The sequence below is a fragment of the Diplotaxodon limnothrissa genome, linkage group LG10 (genome assembly GCF_057381915.1).
Source record: "Diplotaxodon limnothrissa isolate DT_005_m linkage group LG10, D_limnothrissa_male_GT1.1, whole genome shotgun sequence".
Taxonomy (NCBI): Eukaryota; Metazoa; Chordata; class Actinopteri; order Cichliformes; family Cichlidae; genus Diplotaxodon; species Diplotaxodon limnothrissa.
In genome coordinates, this window is record NC_140605.1 from 31,140,295 (window position 1) to 31,164,425 (window position 24,131).

General features: G+C 41.6%; 1 protein-coding gene across 1 annotated transcript in view; it reads right to left on the reverse strand.

The window, feature by feature from the left end:
• Nucleotides 1–2,778: 2,778 nt before the first annotated feature.
• gtf2ird1 (GTF2I repeat domain containing 1) overlaps nt 2,779–24,131 on the reverse strand; it is a 45,197-nt gene continuing 23,844 nt past the window's right edge. Inside the window, exons 9-27 of the mRNA XM_085364715.1 lie at nt 23,216–23,399; nt 20,264–20,289; nt 18,643–18,769; nt 16,960–17,003; nt 16,628–16,708; nt 15,246–15,401; nt 11,946–11,999; nt 11,432–11,512; nt 9,281–9,464; nt 9,098–9,159; nt 8,720–8,791; nt 8,327–8,594; nt 8,040–8,068; nt 7,880–7,927; nt 7,712–7,789; nt 6,341–6,533; nt 5,873–5,910; nt 5,669–5,778; nt 2,779–3,707 (exon numbers count right to left, since the gene is read on the reverse strand). Coding sequence (XP_085220841.1) covers nt 3,639–3,707; nt 5,669–5,778; nt 5,873–5,910; nt 6,341–6,533; nt 7,712–7,789; nt 7,880–7,927; nt 8,040–8,068; nt 8,327–8,594; nt 8,720–8,791; nt 9,098–9,159; nt 9,281–9,464; nt 11,432–11,512; nt 11,946–11,999; nt 15,246–15,401; nt 16,628–16,708; nt 16,960–17,003; nt 18,643–18,769; nt 20,264–20,289; nt 23,216–23,399 — 1,904 coding nt within the window. The 3' untranslated portion in view covers nt 2,779–3,638. The remainder of the gene's footprint in view (nt 3,708–5,668; nt 5,779–5,872; nt 5,911–6,340; nt 6,534–7,711; nt 7,790–7,879; nt 7,928–8,039; nt 8,069–8,326; nt 8,595–8,719; nt 8,792–9,097; nt 9,160–9,280; nt 9,465–11,431; nt 11,513–11,945; nt 12,000–15,245; nt 15,402–16,627; nt 16,709–16,959; nt 17,004–18,642; nt 18,770–20,263; nt 20,290–23,215; nt 23,400–24,131) is intronic.

Consider the following 24,131-nt stretch of genomic DNA (forward strand, 5'->3'; position numbering starts at 1 on the left):
AAGAGCTAAAAAGAAACACAAATACGGATCTCTGTTTTCTAGTTGTGACTCTATGCTCCCATCATTCATAGCAAGAAGCTGTTAAACAAGAAGTGCTTTCAAAGCCTTTAGGACGTAGCTGCCGAGGAGTCTTTATGTATGCCCTGTGTGTTCAGTGCACTGCTCGGTGCCTTCTGAGCAGTTTTAGTTATCTAGCTGCAGAGCACGAACCCATTGCTTCCTGCTAAATAAATGTTCCTTTAACCATTAAACCATTTATTTCTAGTGGAAATGTTAAGGGGAGAACATGACCGCTTGGCAGGGTATTGTGCTGCTGTGAGTCAGTTTGTCTTTTTTTAGCAGGATGAGGTGAAAACTACTGGGGCACATTTTTGTGAAGGCTGGTGGATAAGTGGAGTGTACTGAAAGGAATTTGGAAGACAGGAGGCAGCGACCTCTCCGGGTGAACAGTGAAGCCAACAGTTGGACGCAACTACAGTTTCTGGAGTGGCCACTTGAGGCAGACTGCAGTGGTGAGCCAATCCCCATGGACTTTCGTGTTAAAATGACCGACTTTAGAGCTGAAATACAAGTTTACAGCTCAGTATGAAGAGATATCTTTGTAATCTTTAGGCAGATTCCGCCTTCATAATAGTAATTGCACTTTTGCAATTTTTTAATGCACCTTTTTCATGAATGGTGTACTGCTGTGTACGGATTCCTTTGATTAACTGAGTTCATATAGGGCTGAAATCCCAAATGTTCCCAATATTTGGGATTTCACTCCTAATTTTACAACAAAGTTGGCTCACCACTTTTTTACAGTCTCTAACAGACTTTGCACACATCCAATCACAGCATCTTAGAGGGAGGTGGAATGGTGCTGCTGTAATATTAGTATTTAAAGGCTCTTTTAAAGTTCCTATCCATAGCTCCACTACATCTTAGTGGACCTATGGATCGGATGCTGTCTTTTTGTAGTCCCAATAGATTTCACAGCCTTGAACATTCAAGGATTTTGCAGATTTGCAGTGAACGAGCTTGTTTTGTCTGGCTCATGCAGGAAATAATATAGAAGGGAGAGCCACACAACAACAGCTTCCACCAAGCCAATTTATTAATCATAAACTGAGAAAAAGAAGAAAAGAAAACTGGTGCTAACCTACAACCAACACGCAACTTAAATTAGGGATGACACGCAATCAAGTGGAAAGAAAACCAAATTGGCTGCCTGAAAAGTTCCAGCCTTCCAGGAGGAGAGAGAGCCATGTTGGAAGGAAACAAACTTAAATAGGCTCCAGGTGAAGTCCATCCATCAATCCATCCTCTTCTGCTTATCCAGTTCAGGTTCATGGGGGTTAGAGCCTATCTCAGCGAGAGGTGGGGTATACCCTGGACAGATGTCTAGTCTGTCCGGTGACATCATTTCCTGTTTTAGAAGGGAGCAGCTCTTAATTAGGACCTGAAAAGGAGGAAGCAAAGCAGGCCTTCCAACCAGTACTGACAAAACCAGCGCAGTCACCAGAACTAAATACATAACAGCAAATGTGGGAAACTAAACGGCGTGCTAAACTACAAACTCCAACAGTCCTAGTAAATAATGTTTATTTACTAATGACACATGTTTTCAGCCATTTTATCCCACATTTATGGAGTTGTACTGGGGTACAGTAAATATAATGAAAATCATTATTTGTGTAGTGTTTAAAACACTCTTCCAAAATACTAAAATTACTAAAGTTACTAGTTGTTTTAATCTGGGAAAAGAGCTTTAAACGCGGCTCGTCCATTTCCTATATATGGAATAGGTGACGGAAATCTTTAGGACATAAATATGCAGCAATTTCTCCTAAATCAAGGACTGAGATATTATTTTTGAAAAAAATAAGGCTGCTTAAATGAGAACTTCGATTGGTAAATATGACTATATAATTATTTATAATAGAAATATCCATGGGCCTTACTGCGCTATTAAACTTAATACTGATAGATTAATTTTTGTCTACTGAGTAAATAGTAGAAACTTAACATTTCAAGAACTGATTTTTCAAAATCAGCACATTTGGAGGACTTCTAATGATATTTCTTATCGCTTCTACGCAGATGACATTCAGTTGTATATGTCAAGCCTACAGTTACATATTACAAGCCCAGCACGGGTTAGCAGACAGTCTTCTCCGACTCAATAAAAAACAAGAGCCCTCGTTTGGGCCCTGACAGATTTTGCCTGATGGAAATTTTAGGTCCCTTTGCCACTTTTCTTAAATGTTCAATCAAGAACTTTGCAAGCTCACATTAAATCTCTGGCTCTCTCATAGTTTACCAATTAAAAACATTGCCAAGTTGACTTCCACTGTGTCATACTCTGAATTGAAAATTATTATTTATGCCTTTATTTTGTCACGTTTGAATTATTGTAATTCTGTTAAAAAGCAGCTAAAAACTCTTTGTTTTAAAAAAAACATATTTTTGACCTCTTGTTTTTATGCTCCGGCAGGTTTGTTCTGTAACACTTTGTGATATTTATCTTGAAAGGTACAATATAAATACAAATTTTGCTTACTTGCTAGCGACAGTAACAATATTCAGGTTCCTGTCGTTGACATTTAAGCCTAGACTAACAGCTTTTAGTTATTTGTCATCATATTTAATCCTCATTATGGGCTCAACTCACCACCTTCTTGCTTTTTACACTCCTCTTCATTTTCATTAAGTTGACCCCCCCCCCCCTCGCCAACACCAAAACAAACTACTACAAAATGAAAGTGCAAGGCAACACATTTTATTTCAAAGGCCTAATTGGCGTTAAGGTACAGCATATTAAATATTGTTAGTCCAGAGACAGTCACCGCAGAATAACATACCATTCTTTTCTTTACATGATACATTCAGGCTGACTTAAAATGACAATATTTTACAAATCGTTAATGTAGTGCTAACATAAAAAAGGCTGTTTACCGAGTGTCTCGTTTTCAATGCGAGCAGAGGTTTTCCCTGCTCCGTGGGGCAGACTCTGAGTCCGTTTTGTCTCCTTTAATTTCTAAAATCTTGCCGTCACCCCAACACCCAATTAAGACACTTCATTTTAATCATGTTTTCAGCGGTTACCTGTAGTTACTGAGTGCTAGTAGCATCTGTTAGTGTTGTGATAGTTCCTCGAAGAGCTGTGTAACAGAATAATATATTTTACATCCCTGCACATAATGTTATATTTTAATAATAAATATAATAAATAAAAAGTACAAATATCTGAATAATATGGAACCATATCATTATGAAAGACATTTTCTGTCAGTAATACATTGCAACCAAATGCTGGAAAACAACAGCATGACTCATTTTATAAAATGCAAGGGCAAATAACACGACGTCGGTAATATTTGCAGTTTGTAAAAAAAACAACAAGATTACTGTCGCGACCAGCTGATAGCAGTCCCGTCGAGCCGACATCTGCCCTGCAACGTTTCGACCCAAATACATTCTGTTGTTCCTCAACACTCGAGCATCATTCTCAGAGTCAAACCTGCAGCTCTCTGTATTCAGTCTGGAGAGATCGTTAAGTTGTAGCACTGGTAAAGTGTTAGTGTTGCACTGTGGAAGAGTGGCGAGTGTTGACAAACTCCTCCTTGAATCCCTTTGCTGCCGCCCTGGTTCCTCCTTCAGTAATTGACTTTCCCGGGAACCTGCACGTTCACTCCACTGTAGTCCACCATGTACATGGGCCACTGCTGCAGGGAAGAAGCATAATGGTGGAGAAAATGATTTCATTACTGCAAAATGTTGCTGACCTTGCCTCTAAACCTGTTTTAATATTACATTTCAGTACTTACAGTTGAACACACAGTCATCTACTGCAGTTTAAGGTGTTTTATCGACTCCGACTCCATCAGCGACCGGGGTTTCCTGCCTTTTCACGCCAATATCTTTTGGCTTTTTTCTAAATTATCCAATTTATGCCAGCTCTCTGGTTTGCTTAGCCTGCCCATTTGTATGGAGGTATCACCACAGATGAAGGACGTGCCTAGTCACTAATTTACTAGTCACTAATTTGCTCCTCAGCCTCCTAGTAGACGCACCTGTGGTATCAATTTCACAATCCTACGTCATCTTGTTTTGAAGTTATCGCATTAAGAAGATTGAGAAAACATGAACTTATGGGGAGAGGACCATCAGCTTTTTACTGATCTGATATTAGATGTGCTTTAACCCAATAAGGCGAAGTGTATCATATTTGACCCACGAGTTTTGAGACCTCTACATCATCATCCCCTTAAATGATTTTATTTGTTTAAAATAAACAAACTACGAGGAATAAATTATAGAGAAATGTGGGATGTATCAAAAATGAAATTAATGGGTACAAAAAGGTTACACCCCCCCAAAAAATAAATAAATCAATCAATCAATCAATCAATCAATCAATCAAAAAACACCAACAGTGCCATCTTTGCCTTCTCCAGTTCACAGCTCCACCCCTCACTAGCAGCTGAACACACCAACAGTCAGTGAGCTGGCGTAGCATGATAGACTTTGCATATGAAGCAAAATGCCAGGGAAAGGCCGAGGATGCAATAAGCCTGCATGCAAACAAGACAACCAAGTGGTGGCAACGAAGCTGAAACAACCTTTGCAAAGCATCGTAAACGCCGACATCCTGGTCTTTGAGGGATTTGAGAGGTCAGTAAAAGTTCCTGGTACAACGACGCTGAACCATTAAACAGTCACCACATCATTTAACTGTTACCTGGCTGCTACATTCTCCGTTTGTTCAGTTATCATTGTACCATTGTGGTTCTGGCTAGTTAACGTGTGAGCTGGGACATTAACAGGGAGCATCAGTTTAACTATTTGTGTCTAATAATGTGTTGTTTCTAAAACATCTACCAGACATTAAAGGGATAAATATGGTAAATATGCTACCAAGTCACCAGAAGCACAGAAAACAAGCAGAGCTGTAGCTCTCGCAGTTATACATGAAGCCTACGTGGAAGTTCAACAAGGAACTCCTGTCCTATTTCCTGCTGCCAGGATCTTGTTCTGTTATGATGGATCATCGAAGTTTTCCCCGTTTCCCTCGTTATCAGTATTGAGTTTGAAACTTTACATCCTGACATCCCTGGATACAGCGTGGCTAACGTTAGCAGTGCTAGCTGTGTTCCTTTCCTCCTTGTGCGCGTTAACACATCGTGTCGTCAGAGTCAGTGACACGGCTGATATATAACCGCTCATTTTCTCAGTCAGTCCTGAATAGCTGCGCTGCTTACCTTCCACTTTGCTAAAACCGCTACTATAAACCTACCTGTCACAGGAAGAGAGGCTGTGCCACCTGTCGGGACTGGTGATGGCTGCAGTTACATGTCAGAGGCTGCCGTCTGACAGCAGCTAAATGCTCCACATACACTGCACTTAAGCTGATACGCATTCTGTTAGGCGTCTTAAATGCTTGAGTTTCTCTGACTGATCGAAGCTACAGTTAAGTCGAGGTAAAGGGGGGCTTCCTTATTAAAGTGCATTTTTGCCCTAACAGCAGGCCAGCATGCTGTAGCTCTGAAATCAAAGTGTATTTAAGGTTTTTAAGAGTCTTTAAGGACCTGTGTGAGTAAGAACAGAAGAATAAAGATGTCCTAGTATTCATCAACTAGCTTATGATTTCATATGGTGAAGAAAATATATATTTTATTTAATGTACCATCACTGGAATCTGATTGCTTGATATTCCCAGGTCGGAGGAGGCAGGCACTTGGTTGCTCTCCTGGACTCTCTTGCGTTTCCGTCGATTAGTGGAGGCGTCTGTTCCTACTGAAGGCACAAAGCAAAGGCTTTTACTCTGGAGGCACACGCAGCACAGAAAGCCTCACTTCCATCAACAGAAGGTTGTTTGTGTAACACTTACCTGTGTTACAAGCTTGGCTACAGATTTCTGCAAAAGGTCTGAACAGGAGAGAGAAAAGGCCGGGTCATTTTAGGTGATGTAGCTGCATTTTTGTTTCTTTAAAGATACAATCTTTTTTTTGTAACTATAAAAAACATTCCTGAATTCTAATTAGCCCTCTATTCAGACTGCACTTACTTGATACCTAGAGAAAAAAAATCCCTGAATTGTGCACGATTTAAAGCTTTGCCTTCATTCTTTCATCATAGCTTAACTGCTTGGATGTCAAAACGTTGTTTTCTATTTCATTTTATTTACATTTGCTGTGGAAGATTTATTCTTTGACATCTTAGAGGCTGGATTTAAATCCAAAGCATAAATAAACCATAATGAGCTTAACTACCGAGAAGCAAAACCCTAAATTCCCGCTGAAATGTACGGTGCAGCGACGGCTAGCGCTGCTGAACATTCCGGTGTCGCTGCACTCACTGTAGCTGGCTCTTGATGTTGAATGTTATTTTATCTGCGGCTTGAAGGATTTTCTCCAGGCACACGATGTCGTAGGTGTTTGGGTTTCGGAAAGGGATTTCGTCTGGAAGGCCACTAACTTCTATAGACTCTGGACTGCCGCGGATTAGCTTGTACGGGACCACGACGGAGCGATCTAAGCCCAGAGCCTCACCTAAACAGAACAAACAACAACGGCACGATCAGTGTGACACCTTTTCTTTTCCTGTGAAAAATAAGAAGCATGCAGGCACATGTTTTCCCATGAATAAAGAAACTCATGCCTGTAACTGGCATACTGTAGGTATGAAACGTGCATAGAAATGCAGCGTTCTTCATTCATTTTGATAACAGCAGCTAAAAGTTCTTAAGCAGAGGTGCAGGTGCAGCATTATTACCCTTTGAGATCTTTTATTATAACCTGAACAAAGGTGGAACTTCATACACTGCAATCATCACAGTAATAAGTTAGCAACCAAAGCGTGTGTTAGCCTGGCTGAAGAAGAAGATGTTTGTCTGCTCCCAAGATCGCTGACTGCGGTTGCTGTCCGTGGTGCTGATTCAAAGCTGGAATGATCCTACAGATGTTACTGATTATTGCTACATGACAATATTTTATAACTTAAATTTGTTTGTGTGTTCGTGTGAGCGAGAACGTGAGGTAACGTGTTTGCTGAAGCACTGCGTGGTGGTAAGGGCCCAAAATGAAAGAGCGTATCAGCCGCGGGGCCTATCGCAGAGCTGTTACACCTGTGGTCCTCAATAAATAAGAAGTAAGAATGCTGAAATTTGTTAGGTGCACAACAATTCAACATGTGAAGTTTTTCTTTGCCACACAAACTAAAATAAATCAGTTTGCACTAAATCTCTCTATAGACACCACTTTGATAAGAGGTTTTTTATTGTTTACCGTGCAGACTTTCCACCCGTGGACCCTATGCATGTGGAAATGTTGTATTTTTAAGGCACTGCTGTGACATTAGCACCGTTTTTGTTTTGTTTGTTTTTTTCCTCTTCAGGCTTCTATACCAAATTGTGTGAAGCCTGTATTGAAATTGCTCCACAAAACTTAACAGCCACGTTTCATGAGTGAAATTTGGAGCATGCATTTATAAGACTTGCCCCTAATTCAACAAGTAGGACGAACATTCTGGATTTAAATTTCCAGCCACACGTCTCACTTATGAGGCTCACCCTGAGCAATAAGGGACGTGTTGTTTTTCTCCTGTGTTGTGAGAATTAAACTGAACACGCCCACGACTTGGACTCATCATGCAGATGAAACTGGTTCATGGTAAAAAGGTTATCCGTCTTGTACAGATAACAACAGCTCCACGCTGCGGATCTATTTACCGTATTTCTTGTTGAAGAGTTCCTTGACTTGCTCTCGAAGGACTACTTTCTCCCCCATGCGGTTAATGTCGTCATCATCTGTCAGGAGGAGAGAATCGGTCACAGACAGCATTCAAAATAAAAGCCGCAGCATTTATAATGGACGCTATCAAAGCATTTTCTCCTCACCATTTATTGAAGCGTAGGCCTTCTTTAGTAAAGTGACTCGTCGAGGTGCTGATGAAGTCAACGAAAAATGTTTAGTAACATTAAATGTTGTTTTGCTCTCTGTGATAGATGCTGCGTAATAAATCAGATGTCATGAAAGCAAAGCGCAGCGTGCTCATACCTGGTTTTGGAATAAGTCCTTGAAATGGTCTGCATGCAACACAATGAAACAAGCACAATGAACAGAATTAGCCGACATATATTTAAAGACAGTAATAAATATCCAAGCCATTAACTGCAGGAAGGAAGACCGATAGACAGATATGGATCTTATTTGATGAAAACATTTGAATTTGTGCATTTTGTAGCTTGTTATTTTGGTTTAGCACCACAGATGAATATACTGGGAAAGTGCATCATTACCAGTCAGAATATTAAACAGCTCTTAGAGTGATCAGCATTTCTCACCTGGTGATGGTGAAGCTGATTTTGTCAGCGACAGCCAGGATCCTCTCCAGGTTCTGGGAGCCGAAGGTGCAGGGCTTCCTGAAGGGGATGCCGGGGGGAAGGCCCTCGATGATGACCGAGTCCGGGTTGTTCTTGATCCTTTTGTAAGGCACTTGGACGGGGTACTTGATGCCCAATGCCTCCCCATACTTCCTGTTGAAGAGATCTTGGACCTGCTCTCGCAGCGTGTTGGCCAGGTCGATTCTGGACAGCTTGGACTCCAAGCACTCTGTTGACGAGAGGACGAAGACGCTTTAAAATATGTCATCTGGCTTTCAACGTCAGCGAGCAGAGGCAATTCGTGTTTAAACAGTTAACGGCAAATCTAAGAAGACTGATGCAGCTCGACCGTACCTGAGAATCCAGGTCTCTTGGATACAGCTGCAGTGTCCTCCGTTACTGGTGCTGCATCCTTGGCATCCAGCTCTTTGGAGAAAAACATTTAAAGGTTAAAACTTTTATCGTCTTAAGACTTACTGAATAAAGCAAACGTTAGGAGCTTTGTCACAAATAAAGAGGAGGCAGCTGCAGAAAAATCCCTGCAAGGACTTTCTGTTGTTCTTCAAAGGAGCCGTTTTAAAAATAGCCTGTGAACTGGATTTGACCTTAAAACTTCAACTGTGTATTGCAGAGGACAAAACAAACATATCAAAATTTAACACTGCATATGTGTGTGATTAGTTTGGGTTGAAGATGCTGCTGATGAGAAAGTAAGTATAAAAAGAGACAAACCTGAATCACAGATCGGGATGGAAGGCATCTCTTGTTTTACCTGCTCAGCTAAGAGCTCGGGTCTAGAGATGAGCAAAAGATTGTGACGATATTTACAAATCAGAGAGCGAAAACTGAAATAACACACACTTCAACGCACCGCTACACTCTCCAGATGACTTTCTATATATAATTATTTCTCACCTTTTGATAACAAACTGGATCTGACTGCTGGCAGCCAGGATCTTGCGTAGTTTGGCTGCTCCGAAACAGTTGGGTCTTCGGATAGAGATTCCCTCTGGCAGCCCGGTTACATACAGATCCTCAGGGTACATCTGGAATTTGGAGTACGGCACCTTGGTTGGTTCAGGAAGGCCCAGGGCTTCAGCTGAAGAAGGAAAAACAGGAAAAACAAGCACAAAGCTTATTGATCTATTTCATTCAAGTCGTCTTATTCCAATTCATCTCATTTCTTTCCGTCTTCTGAAATCTGGGGAAAATTGCAAAAACACCAAATAGGGAAAGTTCGCCAAATTTGTGTGACAGTTTTAAAATGGTAAATGGCCTGTATTTGTATAGCACTTTACTAGTCCCTAAGGACCCCAAAGAGCTTTACACATTCAGTCATCCACCCATTCACACACACATTCACACACTGGTGATGGCAAGCTACATTGTAGCCACAGCCACCCTGGGGCGCACTGACAGAGGCGAGGCTGCCGAACACTGGCGCCACCGGGCCCTCTGACCACCACCAGTAGGCAACAAGTGAAGTGTCTTGCCCAAGGACACAACGGCCGAGACTGTCCAAGCCGGGGCTCGAACCGGCAACCCTCCGATTACAAGGCGAACTCCCAACTCTTGAGCCATGATCACAGCAATCCTTTATTGCTGCTTTTAACCAAGCAGCAATAAAGGAGCTAACATGAAAGTGTCGAGTTGCATCTCAAATGGCCATCTCAGCCTGGCTCGACAGTTTTGATCTCTGTGGTTAGTTTACGCCTTCTAACAGCTACAGAGAGAGGGTCACCTTTTACACAAGTACCCTTACTGAGGCTCAAGTGGGTGATACAGGCGGCTATAGCTGTGAGGAGTCGCTGAACTGGACTTCTTGCATTTGTAGAGTTTAATGCGGTTATCTCACAAATATTATAGCAAGCTGTGCAGATTAATTACACTAACAAAGTCCAAATGTTTGTGCATTTTTGAGTGAGTGAAATACTCCTGTTACTCTGTTCTTAGAGTAACACAAACATATGACAGATGGAAAGATGAAAGTTTATGGTTTTGTTCTGTAGTTCCAGGCCTTACTGAATACAACATGATTGCTACAATAGGGGTTAAAAATTAAAAAAACAAAATAGAAAGCAAGTTTTATTTGAAAGCTTTTGATCAAAGTCCAAAAGAGACAACACAAAAAGCCAAGGCAGTGACATTTATTTTGTAAATGATGGCCCCCATAATTTAAAGTCAACACGGGCAAAGCAGGATAAGCTTCGGGGGGCATCTGCACCGTCTGCACCGTCCCCCTGTCACTCGGTCAGATCCGACCCTCGTTTGTCACACCGGCAAACTAAAAAGCTACACGGTCACATGGCTACACCCACCATGAGACAAATGTTGCGATAGCACCATCCATATTTCTAAACTCAAGGAAATCTATTATAAAACGATAGCTTTAAAAACTAAAATCAAAAAATAACAAAAACAACCCGATTTTTAGCTCGTTTTCAGTCTCATGCTCACGTTGCTTTTCCAGACACATTAACCTAACGTGACGTAGAAAGCTCATCCAGCTCACAGGTTATTGTAATGTGTGGATGGACAGGCACATGTCTCGCCTCATCTGTCATGTGCTCATCAGTCCCTCAGCCGGCTGAACTAAAACCCTTTTTAAACTAAGAACTGAAACTTTTCTTTGTATTTAAAGGGAATAAGAAGAACTCGTTAATAACTTTGAGCATTGCCGTGTTAAAATTACCCATACGAACAAATACCCACACTCACTCTTAGCGCACGCATGTCTATGTTCAGAGAGTCGCTGGCGTGCTGTGACATGCCGCCTTCTAAAAGGCGACTAATACTTTGTGTCTTTATGCTTTAACTCCTCTGATGTGAAAATGAGATTCTTCCTTTTCATGCCCCATCCTTTGCCCCACACTTAACAGATTCATTCTCATGTGCTGAATTATTGAAAACCTTAAATGTTCCAATATTAATATTCAGATAGATTTTAAATTGCTGTACACTGGTTAAGGAGAGATCAAAGTCTTCCTGCAAAATTTATAGCCCTGGCATAACTTCCTGCCCCCGCTGCGGATGAGGATAAAAGCTCCCCCGCTACAGGTAGCTTACCATACTTAATGCTGAAGATGCTCTCCACTTGTCTCCGCAGCTGAAGAATCATTTCACCGATGTCCTCCACCAGGCTCCCTGCTGAAAGAGTCAAGCAAATGAAAAACGAACAGCTTTGCGCCGAGAGCGCCGAAAAAGAATTATTACTTGGGGTCGACGGGGTTAGGCACCTTCCCACCTGTGAACATTACTACCTCTCCACTTGCCAACTTCAATTTGATAAATTCTACCTGCCCTGCGCTGACCCGGTAATGACAAACTGACTGTGTCATTACCGGGTCAATGTAGAGTGTGATACATTAACCGCAGATGGATGTAGGGAGGCAGAGTGGTGAAGGTGCAAAAATGAGACTAAACAGCAAAACAGAAATATTTCCAAAGGTGAGGACGCTGGGTTAGAGTTTTATTTAATTCTAATCTGCCTCTTTGGCAAGGTTACAGACAATCACACAGTGAGAGTGTGGGCCAAATGCACTGTGCAGAAAAACATCCTGAATGAGTCAGTCCACCCTACCTTCAGAAGATCTTCTTATGCTCTGCGGGGCAGCAGTGGGTGACAGAGCTTCAGCTGCAAGATGTGAGAAAAGCATGAGAACAGTGGCGCACGGCTACTGTAAAACATTTCTATGACAGTTTATCCAAAGATGCACGGTTTTATTTGTGTCAATCAATCTCTTGAGTCGTCACATTGTTGCTTTACTGCATCAGAGACTAGCGCTGGTCCTATTCTGACTTGAGGCATGCCTAACATCATTGTGCAGCAATGATTACATCTGTGAAGGCTAAACTCTTTATCTGACACCTCATGTCTACCCTCAGTACACACAGGGGATGGACAAAACAACAGGTGCAACATATGAGACTGTGATAATTCAATGTTATTGTCCATTTTCTGTCAGTGGAATATTACTGTTACAGTAGGGCAACGCTGAATGTTCTTTAATTAATGATTCCAGGCAAACTGCCGCCAAGAACACATATCATACCGCCTGTCCAAGGCCGTTATTCAACATCGCCGCTCAGTGTTAAACATACAATCACGAGAATGGGCGGTGGGGGTGTTGTTTTGCCATTAGCCCAGAAGCAGGGGTGGAAATGTGATTTTTTTTTTTCGTGATGTGTTATGTGTGGAGTCTGCAGGGCAGGACTTTTAAATCTGTGATCAACAACAGGAGGAAGAAAGTGGTTTATAAAATGTTTTTTTCCCATCTATCCATTTGTTTCCGTTCATCTGGGGTTGGGTCGAGGGGGGAGACAGCCTAAACAGAGAAGCCCACAGGCGAGGCTGCCGGACACTGGCGCCACCGGGCCCTCTGACCACCACCAGTAGGCAAACATGGGGTTAGTATCTTGCCCAAGGATATTTGGCATGCAGCCAGGAGGCAGCCTGGGATCGAACTACCGACCTTCTGATTAGTGGCTGACCTGCTCTGCCACCTGAGCTACAGCCGCCCCACTTTGAGTGTGTTCTAAGACAACTTAAAGCAATACTATTTGAAAGCTACATCTAGCTTGTGTAGCTAATCCATCATAACATGACGGAGGATCTGTGTAAGCTGTAAAAGGAATATGATGCAACCACAACAGACTCACAACAGAGCTCCCTTTGCCCAACACAACATAAAAAATTCAAAATGCATCAAAATCCAGCCTGTTGAGGTAAAAGTGGGAACAATAATGTAAAATTTAAAAAACACTGTCAAAAGAAAGATACTGTATGTCATCTGTGCTGAAGAAGCCAATGGACAATTATTATGACACAGGAATACTTGAGAGTGGAACTGCAGTTTTGTGAAGATCATCAAGTCAAACCTTTCACTATACTTAAGGGCAAACAGGACTTTTTAAAAAAGGATGTGATTTGTATCTACAGGAAAGTGAACTGGGTATTCTCATATGTGCAATACGAATATGTCATTCATGCAAAAGGGATTATTGTCTTGATCAGACCTATTTTACCTTGAAAATTAATGCAAATTGCCATCATTCAAATACTTTGACAAATGACTGAGGTGCAAATAATATTAAATGTGACTGAGTGCACTTACCTTCATTGTCTTTCCTTTAGAGGTCATTTGTGAAAGAAAAGAAAACTTAAACAAAGCACAATGAAATCAATAAAAGAAAACAAAATGCTTAATGCCAAGATCACTCTGAGCAGACTCTCTGTAGCATTGTAGCAGCACCTCCTTCAGATGTTCAAAAAAGGGCCTCATTTATATGTTAATTTATATATAAGAAAGTTGCACTTGACATTTGGACAATGTAATTGATAGTGCAGGAATTTTCCAGAGAAAGAATAGAGTCCTAAACTTTAAAGTGTCCATTCAAGAAAATGTAGAGGCAGAGATTTCTGCTTCCATCCTACTACAGAATGTGTGAATGGAATTTGATCACAGGAGATTGGAAATCTTATTTTGAAATCTTGCACTTTTAACGAGATTGAATGAAAAGCTTGAATGAAAACTGGTGAAAGTGAAGTGGATTGCCCAGAAACAGAGAAAACTGTTGAAAGCAAAGAAATGCTGCCGTTTTTTTTTATTTCTCAGTCTAATCTTTAAATGCTGCCAGCTGCACAATTAAATGTCCTTCACCTCCATCACAGCGGGGCAGTCAGAAACCTCAGACATACATCTACATGCATTTGTCTGCAATCTGAATGACCCCGGCACATTATAGAAGCACCTGGTAAATGAGGCGGGTGCAGTTGATAAAGAGAGTGGCGTCTACTCAGATGTTCTTGGTGACCTTACTCTATTAACCTAAGGTTTAAGGGAGAGAACGAGTTCTATACGGGGAGGAGGATTTAGGAGTCTCAACAGGACCTTTGAGGAAAAGTTTGGTCTCTCTAAAACTGGACTAGTGGATAAAATTACTCAAAATCTGCAAATATGCACCATGCATCCTGCTAATCACTGAAACGTTTCAGTTTGGACTCTTAAGGGCAAAGGGCACACAATTAACAACCGGCTGAAGTGTTGTAAGACAGCACACACCTATGAGGCGATGTTTCCATGCAGCCGGTGCTTCGTAGGTGAAGTGGGAGCACTTCAAAAACCGCCTACCTTCTGAATTAAGGTGAAACAGAAGCCCCAGTCTGTTTTTGAGGATATTTGGTACAAAGCAGCTACTTGTTACGCCACCCAGCGTCAGCTCTGGCTGCAGTGACACAAATTGAAATCAAGCACAGCCTACCAAGATGATTAAAAGAGAACCTTTAGTCTAGAAAAAGGTCTATGAAAATGAACTAGCTGTAGCATTAGGAGTCAGTGCTGTAAGGCGTCCTGAGTTATGTGCCATACGCGGCCTTAGGATGGTCTGATGTCTACTCTTTCACAACAAACAAACATTTAAAAAACAAATATTTAAAAAGGCAAAACAAAAAACACACACTTCGGTTGGAGTCCGACCACGCTCGAGCAGTTGGTGCATGTAAAACACACTGACAGTTATGCGCATGCCCAGATTTTAAAGCTAAAGAGTATGTTGACAAGCTGCAGTCGATGCAGGGTGCATTTCACAGATCGTCGTTGTGAGGCTGGAGGAAGAAACAAGCTACAGTAGGTCAGAGTTGGGGAGAGAAGGTATATTTAAGGTTGTGGGAGTGGCTAGTAGTGATTGGGGAGGTTTGGTCATAAGGAAGTGGAAGAGTGGAAGATAAAGAACGTGAGAAAAGTGGTTTCATACGTGCTGTGGCTTAATTAGCTCCCTACAAAACAGTATGTGGAGGCCTTGGTAGGAGCTGGCATTCCAGGAGCCACAGTGTGAGGAGGGAGGCGACAATGGAGGTGTGGGCTGACGGGGAAGAGGTTACCTGCGTGGTTTTCCATTGAGTGGTGGGGAGCCGAAGGAGCGGGGGGCGGGGCAGACGAGGCAGATGGAGCAGAGGGCGAGGCTGTGGCTGGACACGGTGCGGCGGCGACGGGCTCGGCCACAGACTCGCTGGGCTCCTCCCCACTCGTGCCGGCATCTGGAGAAACAAACAGTATTCACACCAGGTTTTCAGTTTGTGGTGCAACGGAGACAAGAGAGCAGCGGGACACAGTGGAGCTGCAACACTTCTTGCACTGCTGCTGCATTTCTGCTGTTATCTCAGCGCTTCCTGTTACTGATGTTAGCTTGAAATCACCCAGCCTTGTTTTTCAGTGCATTCATTTAAACAGTTGAGAATTTAGGGCAGGAACTTCATGCTTTTTAACTGGGCAGGGGAAGTTGAACTGACAGAACCAATCACTTATCCTCCACCCTCAAAGTCTTTAATCTTGCAAAACCAAAATATGTTTGAAGGCTTCCATGGAAGCATGAACCTCAGCTAGTGCTTTCAAACTCTTCACACACCCAACAAAGTTCCCCTTTAAAACATTGCAAACAAGCTGGATTTAATAGATTGATCCTTTATTTTTATTTTTTTAAAACGTTTTTCACAATAATGAAACTACGTCTTAAAATGTGTCTCATTTGTCCACACAACAATTATTGGGAGGCATTGGTGCGCATGGTGAGATAGAAAGGAGGATTACTGGGGATCTTTCACTTACTAAGCAAAAGTGTAACTCACTACACTGTGAGGAATTAAAGAAAAAAGAAAAATGAAGAATATATAATGAATCTGGAACTACAAACATGAATGAAGCTTTATTCTTTTTAAGTTTTTATTTTAAATGTCTGATTTTGCTCAAAACAGCAGAGCTTTGACTCTCAATGAATGAGCCTTTCACTGAGAGACTCAAGCAAAAATTGTTTTCTTTCTTTTTTTAAAACTTTAAAATCGAATAAGAAGAGTAAATGCAATAGCAGCCAAGGCTTTCTCTTCATTTTTATGATCCAAGGTTGGCTCCGGCTAATCGGGGAATCCCCCTTTTCTAATTGTGATTCCTCACTTTGGCTGCATTTGAATTTATCCAAACAAATTTGGGTATCAGATTTGGCTACTGACAGAAAGCGCTCACCCACAGGAACCGACTAATCAAAACTGGCAAATGCAAAACTGTCAGGCGAACAAAGGAGTGAAAGAAGGGGAATCACACACAGGGACAGCACCAACGATGAAAACAGTCTCCAGGTTTCTGTGTCTCTGTGACTTCTATCTCAATGACAATGCAAGAAAACCCGCGTCTGCTCCAATTGTATTTTTCTACGAGTGAAAAAAAGAAACGAATCTCAAACTTAATGGCAGCCAAGCGTGCGCTCGCTTACCTGGCACCGTAACTTGAATGATTTCCCCGTCTGGAGGCTCTGTTTTAATCCTCCTCAAAGGAATGCAATCTCCTGAAGGACCTGCGGGGATTGAACAGTTCATTCTGCACGAGTTCCCGTCAGCACTGTGTTTTATGGTCGTGTAAAAACAGATTTAAGCAGACGATAGAACGTGTTGGAAGGGATCAGACTGCAAAACGCGATATGAAAGCGACTCTGGGGGACGGGGGAAACCTTTGTTCAATACTCAGGGCTCAAATCATTTGTAACTTCACACAGCCGAATATCACAGAGCGTTTTTATTATGCTGAACTTCATTTATTAGCACGTACCTGCTTCGCACTCAGCCAAGGGACTCACACAAGCACTGGTTGATCTGTGAGGTAAAATCAAATAGAAAAAGGGTGATTTGCAAATATCTGCAAAACACAATCATTAAAAATCCTTTTTTGTGGCGTATTTTAAATCATCTGTCTCCTTTAAAGGGAAATTAAATGACTTCTGAGCCCAACACCGGGGATCTTTAAACACTGGCTATGCAGGGTTTCCACACTTGTTAGCACCACAGTCACAACCCCAATGGCAGAGATTCCATACACGTTAACATTGATTCATGCAGTGCCATCCGCCCACTATAGTGTTTATCGCCTATTGTGCAGTGGCACCGACAGACAGAACCGCTGAGCTGCACGAACAGAGGGAGACACCGGGGAAGCATTTCTCACTTCTAGCATGAAGGGATTTAGACTCAGGAGTCAGAGCTTGTCATCCGGGGTCACTGGTTCAATCCCAGCTGCTCAAAAGCACACATCAAAGTGTCCTTGGCCTAGATGCTTGCCTCAAATTGTTTCTTTGCACCAGGTATAAAGCGAGTGTGAGAACAGGCACCATATTAGTACAAGGAACACGTAGCATGTTTATACCAGCGGGAGAGAATAAAATCATAAATCATCACTTGCTTTAATTATTGATTGCTTCATGGAACAATAAATATTACGTGGTTCTTTCTTTTTTACTTCTTCTTTCAAACTTCTTCATTATTTCATGTGTAAAAATGGCTAATGGATAACCATTATTTTTAATAACGGCTCGATTGTCCAGTATATCAATTAGAAGGTAAATATAGTGTTCCTTCATCATCATCATCATCATCATCATCATAATAATCTTTTCTTAACTCTTTTCTTAGTTAATATATACAATATTACAAATATATTATCAAGTTAGCCTTGCTGTTAGCTGAAATTAGATAACCTGGGTTGGCTTGTGAGGGATAGTTTTTAAAAGAATTAGCTAACTTCTTGGCTGAATACATTATTCTGATGATGTAAGAACAGCACCGACACCGACACCATATCAGATCGGCTGCAGATCATCTGCTTCCATCCTACCCTCCACCCCCAGCGTCAACCAACAACCCTCTGCACGTCCTCTTTCACTGCAGGCATGAATTTTCTCTGTGGTCCTCTTTTCCTCTGCCCTGGCACCTCCATACTCAGCATCCTTTGACCAATATATCCACTATCCCTCCTCATCCTCAACGTCCAAACTGTCCTAGCCTTTGTCTCCAACCGCTCAGCCTGAGCCGTCCCTTTGCTGTACTTATTGTCCATCCTGGTGACTCCCAACAAAAATCTTAGCATCTCCAAGTCTGCAACCTCCAGCTTGGCCTCCTGTCGTTCTAGGAAGTCGAGTCAGAGGCGGCAAGTTGAAGTAGAAATGTCCAGTTCTGCTAATGTACTCGACAGACAGGACGCAGAGAAAGAAATAAAAATAAAGCAAAGTGAACCGAACATTAATCATGTAACAAGGCCCGTTTAGGAAACAAAGTCCCATCATGGTAATGTAAATGTAACTAAAATCCGTAAACAGCGGTTTAATTATTATGAGTAATACCACTGAATGCAGAGGCACAATTTGGCTGCATGCCATTAAGCTCAAATTCCAGCACTATAAACAACGTCTGCAGGGTAATGCCATGTTTGTGTGAGTGTGTGTGTGGGCCACGTTCTGACCTGCTGCTGTGAGGATTGCTGACCAGCTCGGCTGTGGTGGGCGGGATGCTCAGATTGTCAGGGAAGCTGTCTTCGGGCGTAGAGCCCAGGTCGTGCTTGCCCTCCTCCCTTGCAATCTTGCCAGCAGCTTGAACAAACAAGACGCAGAAGATAAACAAACACCGCACGCCATTAGCGAAGAACATCTGTGTGGTGTAAATATATAAATAAACTCATGGCGGAGCGCTCTTTGGTTACTGTGATAAAGTTTAAGGGTCTTGACAAATATTTTACAGCTAAGGTCACTCACAAAGCACATATGGAAAGCTACCAAAAACAATTACTTTATGCCAAAAGTTCTCCTTTGAGAAGATGGAGAATATTCATGTTTAATGAAAATTCAGGCTGCTTTCAGGCAACGAACCAAATTTTCTCTCACTTTTAGTCATCGGTGCTTAAAAGTCACCAGCTGCAAGCATGAGAGTCAAGCTAACTGCGTACTAAAGGGAACCGTGATATTTAAAAAATAAAATATGTTAAATAATTGGGTGTTTTTTCATTTTCTAGGTTTTTAAGCAGTTGCAGACTGTCACAACCTGCATGTACTGCTAAGTGATAATGTGGTATCACAGTAGCCCAGTCGTGGACCAATCCAAATAATACCTATGAGCTCACACAGTGGGGTTGCTGTTTTAATGCATTCGTCAGACAGTATTAAAAATGGATTTTGATATTCGGCAACATCTTGTTATGAGGACTCGAGATCAGCTTTTTTCACCATCTTGACATTTTGAAATGGGATGTGATGGTCATTGGCTTGTGATAGCTAGTGAGCATATACAGGATTCTCCCTCTTTCTGATACACAGGCCAACATTTACTAATTTGGACTTAATGTTTTATTCAGTACGACCCAAAATCTCATCAGGATCGTCACTTGAGGGCCATTTGCTCTGTGCAATGACAGGTACTGCCCCCCCTGCTGGCCATTAAAAATATTGTGGGTTTTAAGCACAGAAGCTATCTATGGCTACAACTGATGGGGTCATTACACCCGCCTCACTGGCCGCTTCATGCACCACCGATTACATCATCATGCACACATCCAATTCTGCCGGCCTTTACGGCACAGCTACCCACTGCAGTGTTCTCCTGAATGATGAGGCGTCGCCACTCAGACAAAACTTCGGCATCAGCGCTGGTGTAGGAGGAGCGCAAGTCAAACCCAGGGGCAAAGAAATTTCAGAGATTTTTCCACAAAGCGTCATCTTTTCAAGCTGTTGTAGCATCTCCCGCTGTATAATCTGTGAATCTCTGAGCTTCTGTACAGATAAATTATTAAAACGGTGGTAAAAATTGACACTCATGTCTTCCACACAGTGGCACCAGGTTACAGCGACAGCAGATGTGACGGTGCACACTGCAAGGCCAGTATAACAGGGGCCTAAGGCAGTGAGTAGATCCTATTCTTATGAGGGTTACACTACATTTAAAGTAAGATGCAGCAGGTAAATACACTAGTAAAGTACAAGCACATTCGATGTTTAGGTTCTTGTTGTTTTAAGTACTTTTAGAGACATGACCCCAACTTCTATTCTTCTAAGAAAGGGGAAAGAAACAAACAGAATCAATCACATTCTTACCGGTAAAGATCCTCTCATCAAACATTCTGGAAGAGAGAAAGAAACACAGGCTGTGAGCGAGTCTGTTTAAAGACCACCTCAGCTCTCAGGACAAAACTCAAGTTGCAAAAAACTGCAGAAGTGGAACATTGTTAACGGCTGCTTTAGCACATTAGCTGCTCTTTAAACAATCAGTCAAACATAATCAAACATAACTGAGTCGTTCCTTTTGTGAGCCCCGAATTCCTCTGACTAAAATTAACTGTGGATTAACTGTGATATACTCCTGGATTGCTTCCCCTTCCTTCTGGCACATACTGCCACTCTCTACCTGCCAGTGAAGCGTTCTTCTCCTGCGTGATCATAATCTTAGGTCTTATTTACTTACAAACTTAAGAAACTACACTGTTGTTCTAAGGTCTTAATAGGGCAAAATATTACAGCTTAGACACCAGAAAGACATTTATGAGTATTTTTCATCATATCATGGTATTTGTATTTGTGTGACATCGTTGGCAAGGAAACCGCCCATGGACCTGGTGTTGAGCACAGTCTTACCTTCAGCTCAACATAACAGAAGAAGTGATTGTGGATTTGAGGAGAAATTCCAGCACACCTGACGCCACAAACAATAAGGGTCAAACTGTGGACTATATGCAGTCTTTTGTATTTTGGGGCTTTTATTGATTCAAGACTGAATTTTGGTACAAACTGTGAAGCAGAGAAAAAAGGCTCATCAACATTTGTTCTGTTTATGGAAACTGTACTCCTGTTACACTGATAAGACCATTGAGACACTATCCATTTATTTTTTAGATCTTTTCTTGAGTCAGATCTATTCCTTTGCGTCATAGTACGGTAACCCATCTTTGAAGGATCGGAACAAACTGATCCAAACTGAAACTGGTCAGGGAAGCTGATCGGTAAATCGCAGCTTAACCTTAAGTATCTGTATACCAGACAGGTGGACGACCGGCTCCATTTCAATAATGACTCCCACTCCTTATGTGGGGATTCGGAGCTTCTTTACTCTGGGTGGACGTTAGTGGTCTCACAGGACAGAGACAACTTTGTCCCAGCTGATATTAATAATCTGAATAAGCTAAAGCAAATTGTGCACATACGTATCATTTATTTATTCATTTTTTAAATTTAGCTCTATTTATTAATTATAGCACTTTTAGCTTTTTTATAGTATTTTTAGTGAGAGAATTTGTGGTTTTAGTGAAGCCCAGATCACTTTTTGTCTATGTGAATATTATCAAGTCTGACGGCTGGCAGAATGGTTGCCTGCTCTTTTAACTATGAATCTATCTAAGGGTGTTCATGTTAAACTGAGGCTGAAGGGAATTTATAGACATTATTTAATAAAGTGTGAGGCAGGTTTAAATTCTGAAGTTGATGCTACAATAAAAAAGGAGCACTAACGAGACGACGCGCGTCTTCAGTCCAACCCATTAGCAGTGAAGACAGTTTGGTCTTCACCACAGTGTTACGATTTTCATTTTCAACACGAGGAAGACACTTGATGAGATGAGAGAAGGCTCATCTACTGCCTCTAATTCTGTAAATAACCTTTTTTAAGCCAACTTTTTTCTGATTGGCTGTCCACTTTGAAGAAAAACACAGAGCTGCCTTGATGACCATATAGACCAGCGGTCCCCAACCCCCGGGGCGGTCCGTGAGTTGTTTGGTACCGGGCCGCGAGAGTTGAGGCTCGGGTGTGAAATGTATGGTTTTCAGGGTCTTTTCCCGTGTTGTAGTTGTGTGTCTTACTTTGAAAGAAATATTTACGCGTTACCATAGCGACCAGAGAGCATTAAGGAGCAGAGAGGAGGATGTTACTCTCAATGTTGTTGACGCACTTCAGGAGGACACTGCTAACGAAGTTACACAATTACACAGTGACTTTCTGTTTATTATTATATTTACAAAATACCACAGCTTTTCTCTTGGTCGTATCATTTTATTTTGTTGTATTTATCTGCGACACCTCAAAGGCCGGTCCGTGAAAATATTGTCTGACATTAAACTGGTCCGTGGTGCAAAAAAAGGTTGGGGACCGCTGATATAGACCATATGAAAGTGTGTATGACTACTATTTGTATTTAAAAAAAGACTTAATAATAGTTAATAACGACTACCTTATTCTCAGTAATGTCAGCAGTTTAGTGAGCCTGTTAACCTAAAACTGACGGGATTTTACATTTCTTATATTTTCAGCATCTTTTCACAAAGTGAAGCGTGCGACGAGTGAAACTCGGGTGGTTATTACACGGGACATCACCTGAGAATAATTAATAGCATGGCTGCAGAACTAAATGAGCACAACACTTCAGTTACAGTTACTGTTTGTATAAAAATGATCATAGACTGACAACAGAGAAGATGCCAAAAAAGCACATCACTGCCTGCATCTGGAACATCTCTCACAGACAATGGGAATGTGATTTGATCTGAATTAATGACATTTTCAATCTTTCCTAATTGTATTAAGGCTAATGAGCTGCCTGCAGGATTCGTTAAAAGATGTGTTATCTCAAACAAGGCATGGTGGCTCATTTAAATTAGCTCAAACAAATGGATGGAAGAGCAGCCATTAGCGCAATGCGCTGGCAAGGGAAAGTCATTTGGGACATGAATGGAAATGGTTTACCACTCAGCGGGACGTAGTGTGCTGAAGGAAACAGACATTTAACAAACAGATGGTATAGGCTGGCGTGGCTGGTAGCTGCTTCTTAAAAAAATCTTTCCCAAATTAAAGTTTCTGTAGGGACGCCGTTCTGCAGTTTGGTGATAATTAAGCATCAAGTGGGTAAATCTGGATGGATCTCTGGTCAGTGAGTAAATTAGACATTTGTAAAAAATATGCATCCAGGTGCTTCTTTGTTCTAACTACAACACTCTGACAGTGAGAGTACAAGAAATGATGTCATGCACTTTCACCAGTTCTTGTCTTAAAGCATTTGTTACCGTTTGACTATAAAGCGGATTCCGTGGCGCTCATCCAGGATGCGTTTGAGCTTGGGGACTCCGTATGTGCACGGTCTCTTGAAGGGGATCTGGTCGGGGATGCCGATGATCTCCACGGCCCCTGGATCGCAGGCTATTTTGCGGTAGGGGACAGGCACCATGTGATCTAGACCCAATGCCTCAGCTGGAGGTAGAAAACAGAGAAAATTCTTACATTTTAAATCTACAAAATATAGTTAACTCATTAGCACTAGCAGCCTCCAGTGGGGTTATGGTGATGGACCTCGGGCACAGCTGATGATCAGAGTGATCGCAAATAGCTCGTCAATCAGGGGGATTTTTTTATAGCTCATTAATGCATTAAACCAATGCCATCACTATTAGTTAAATAGCATTAATTCATGTATGCAGACGACTAGATGACCAAAGCAACAACTAGTCCCTGCCAGTGCTTGCATTTCTTGGCCTGTTCGTTAAAATGGCACTTACTTTAGCCTGTTGTTAGGTGGTTGCTAGGCAATATGAGCGCTATAATATAATTATAATATGTGGTGTAAAATGCAGCTTTTGTGGATATAATTGGGATGTTGTGATGCTTTTTTTTAGGTCTTGTAGGTGGAAAAAACAATGATTTTAGCCCATATCTATCTAGGTGGTTGCTAGGCAACCTGGTGGCGTCATAATATTTCATGTATAAGAGAAGATTTGTGGATATAAACTAAACGTTATTCTTGTGAAATGTAAAAAATGTGCTTTTTTAATTGCATAAATATTAAAAAGACGTCGTGTTAGCTACATTGTTGCTACATAGTCCCTAGGTAATATAATTATGATTATAATATACATCATAATATCTGATATCTGAACCATCAGGAGCATCACGGTTGATTCAGACTTCTGCGGTGAATCTTTGTAG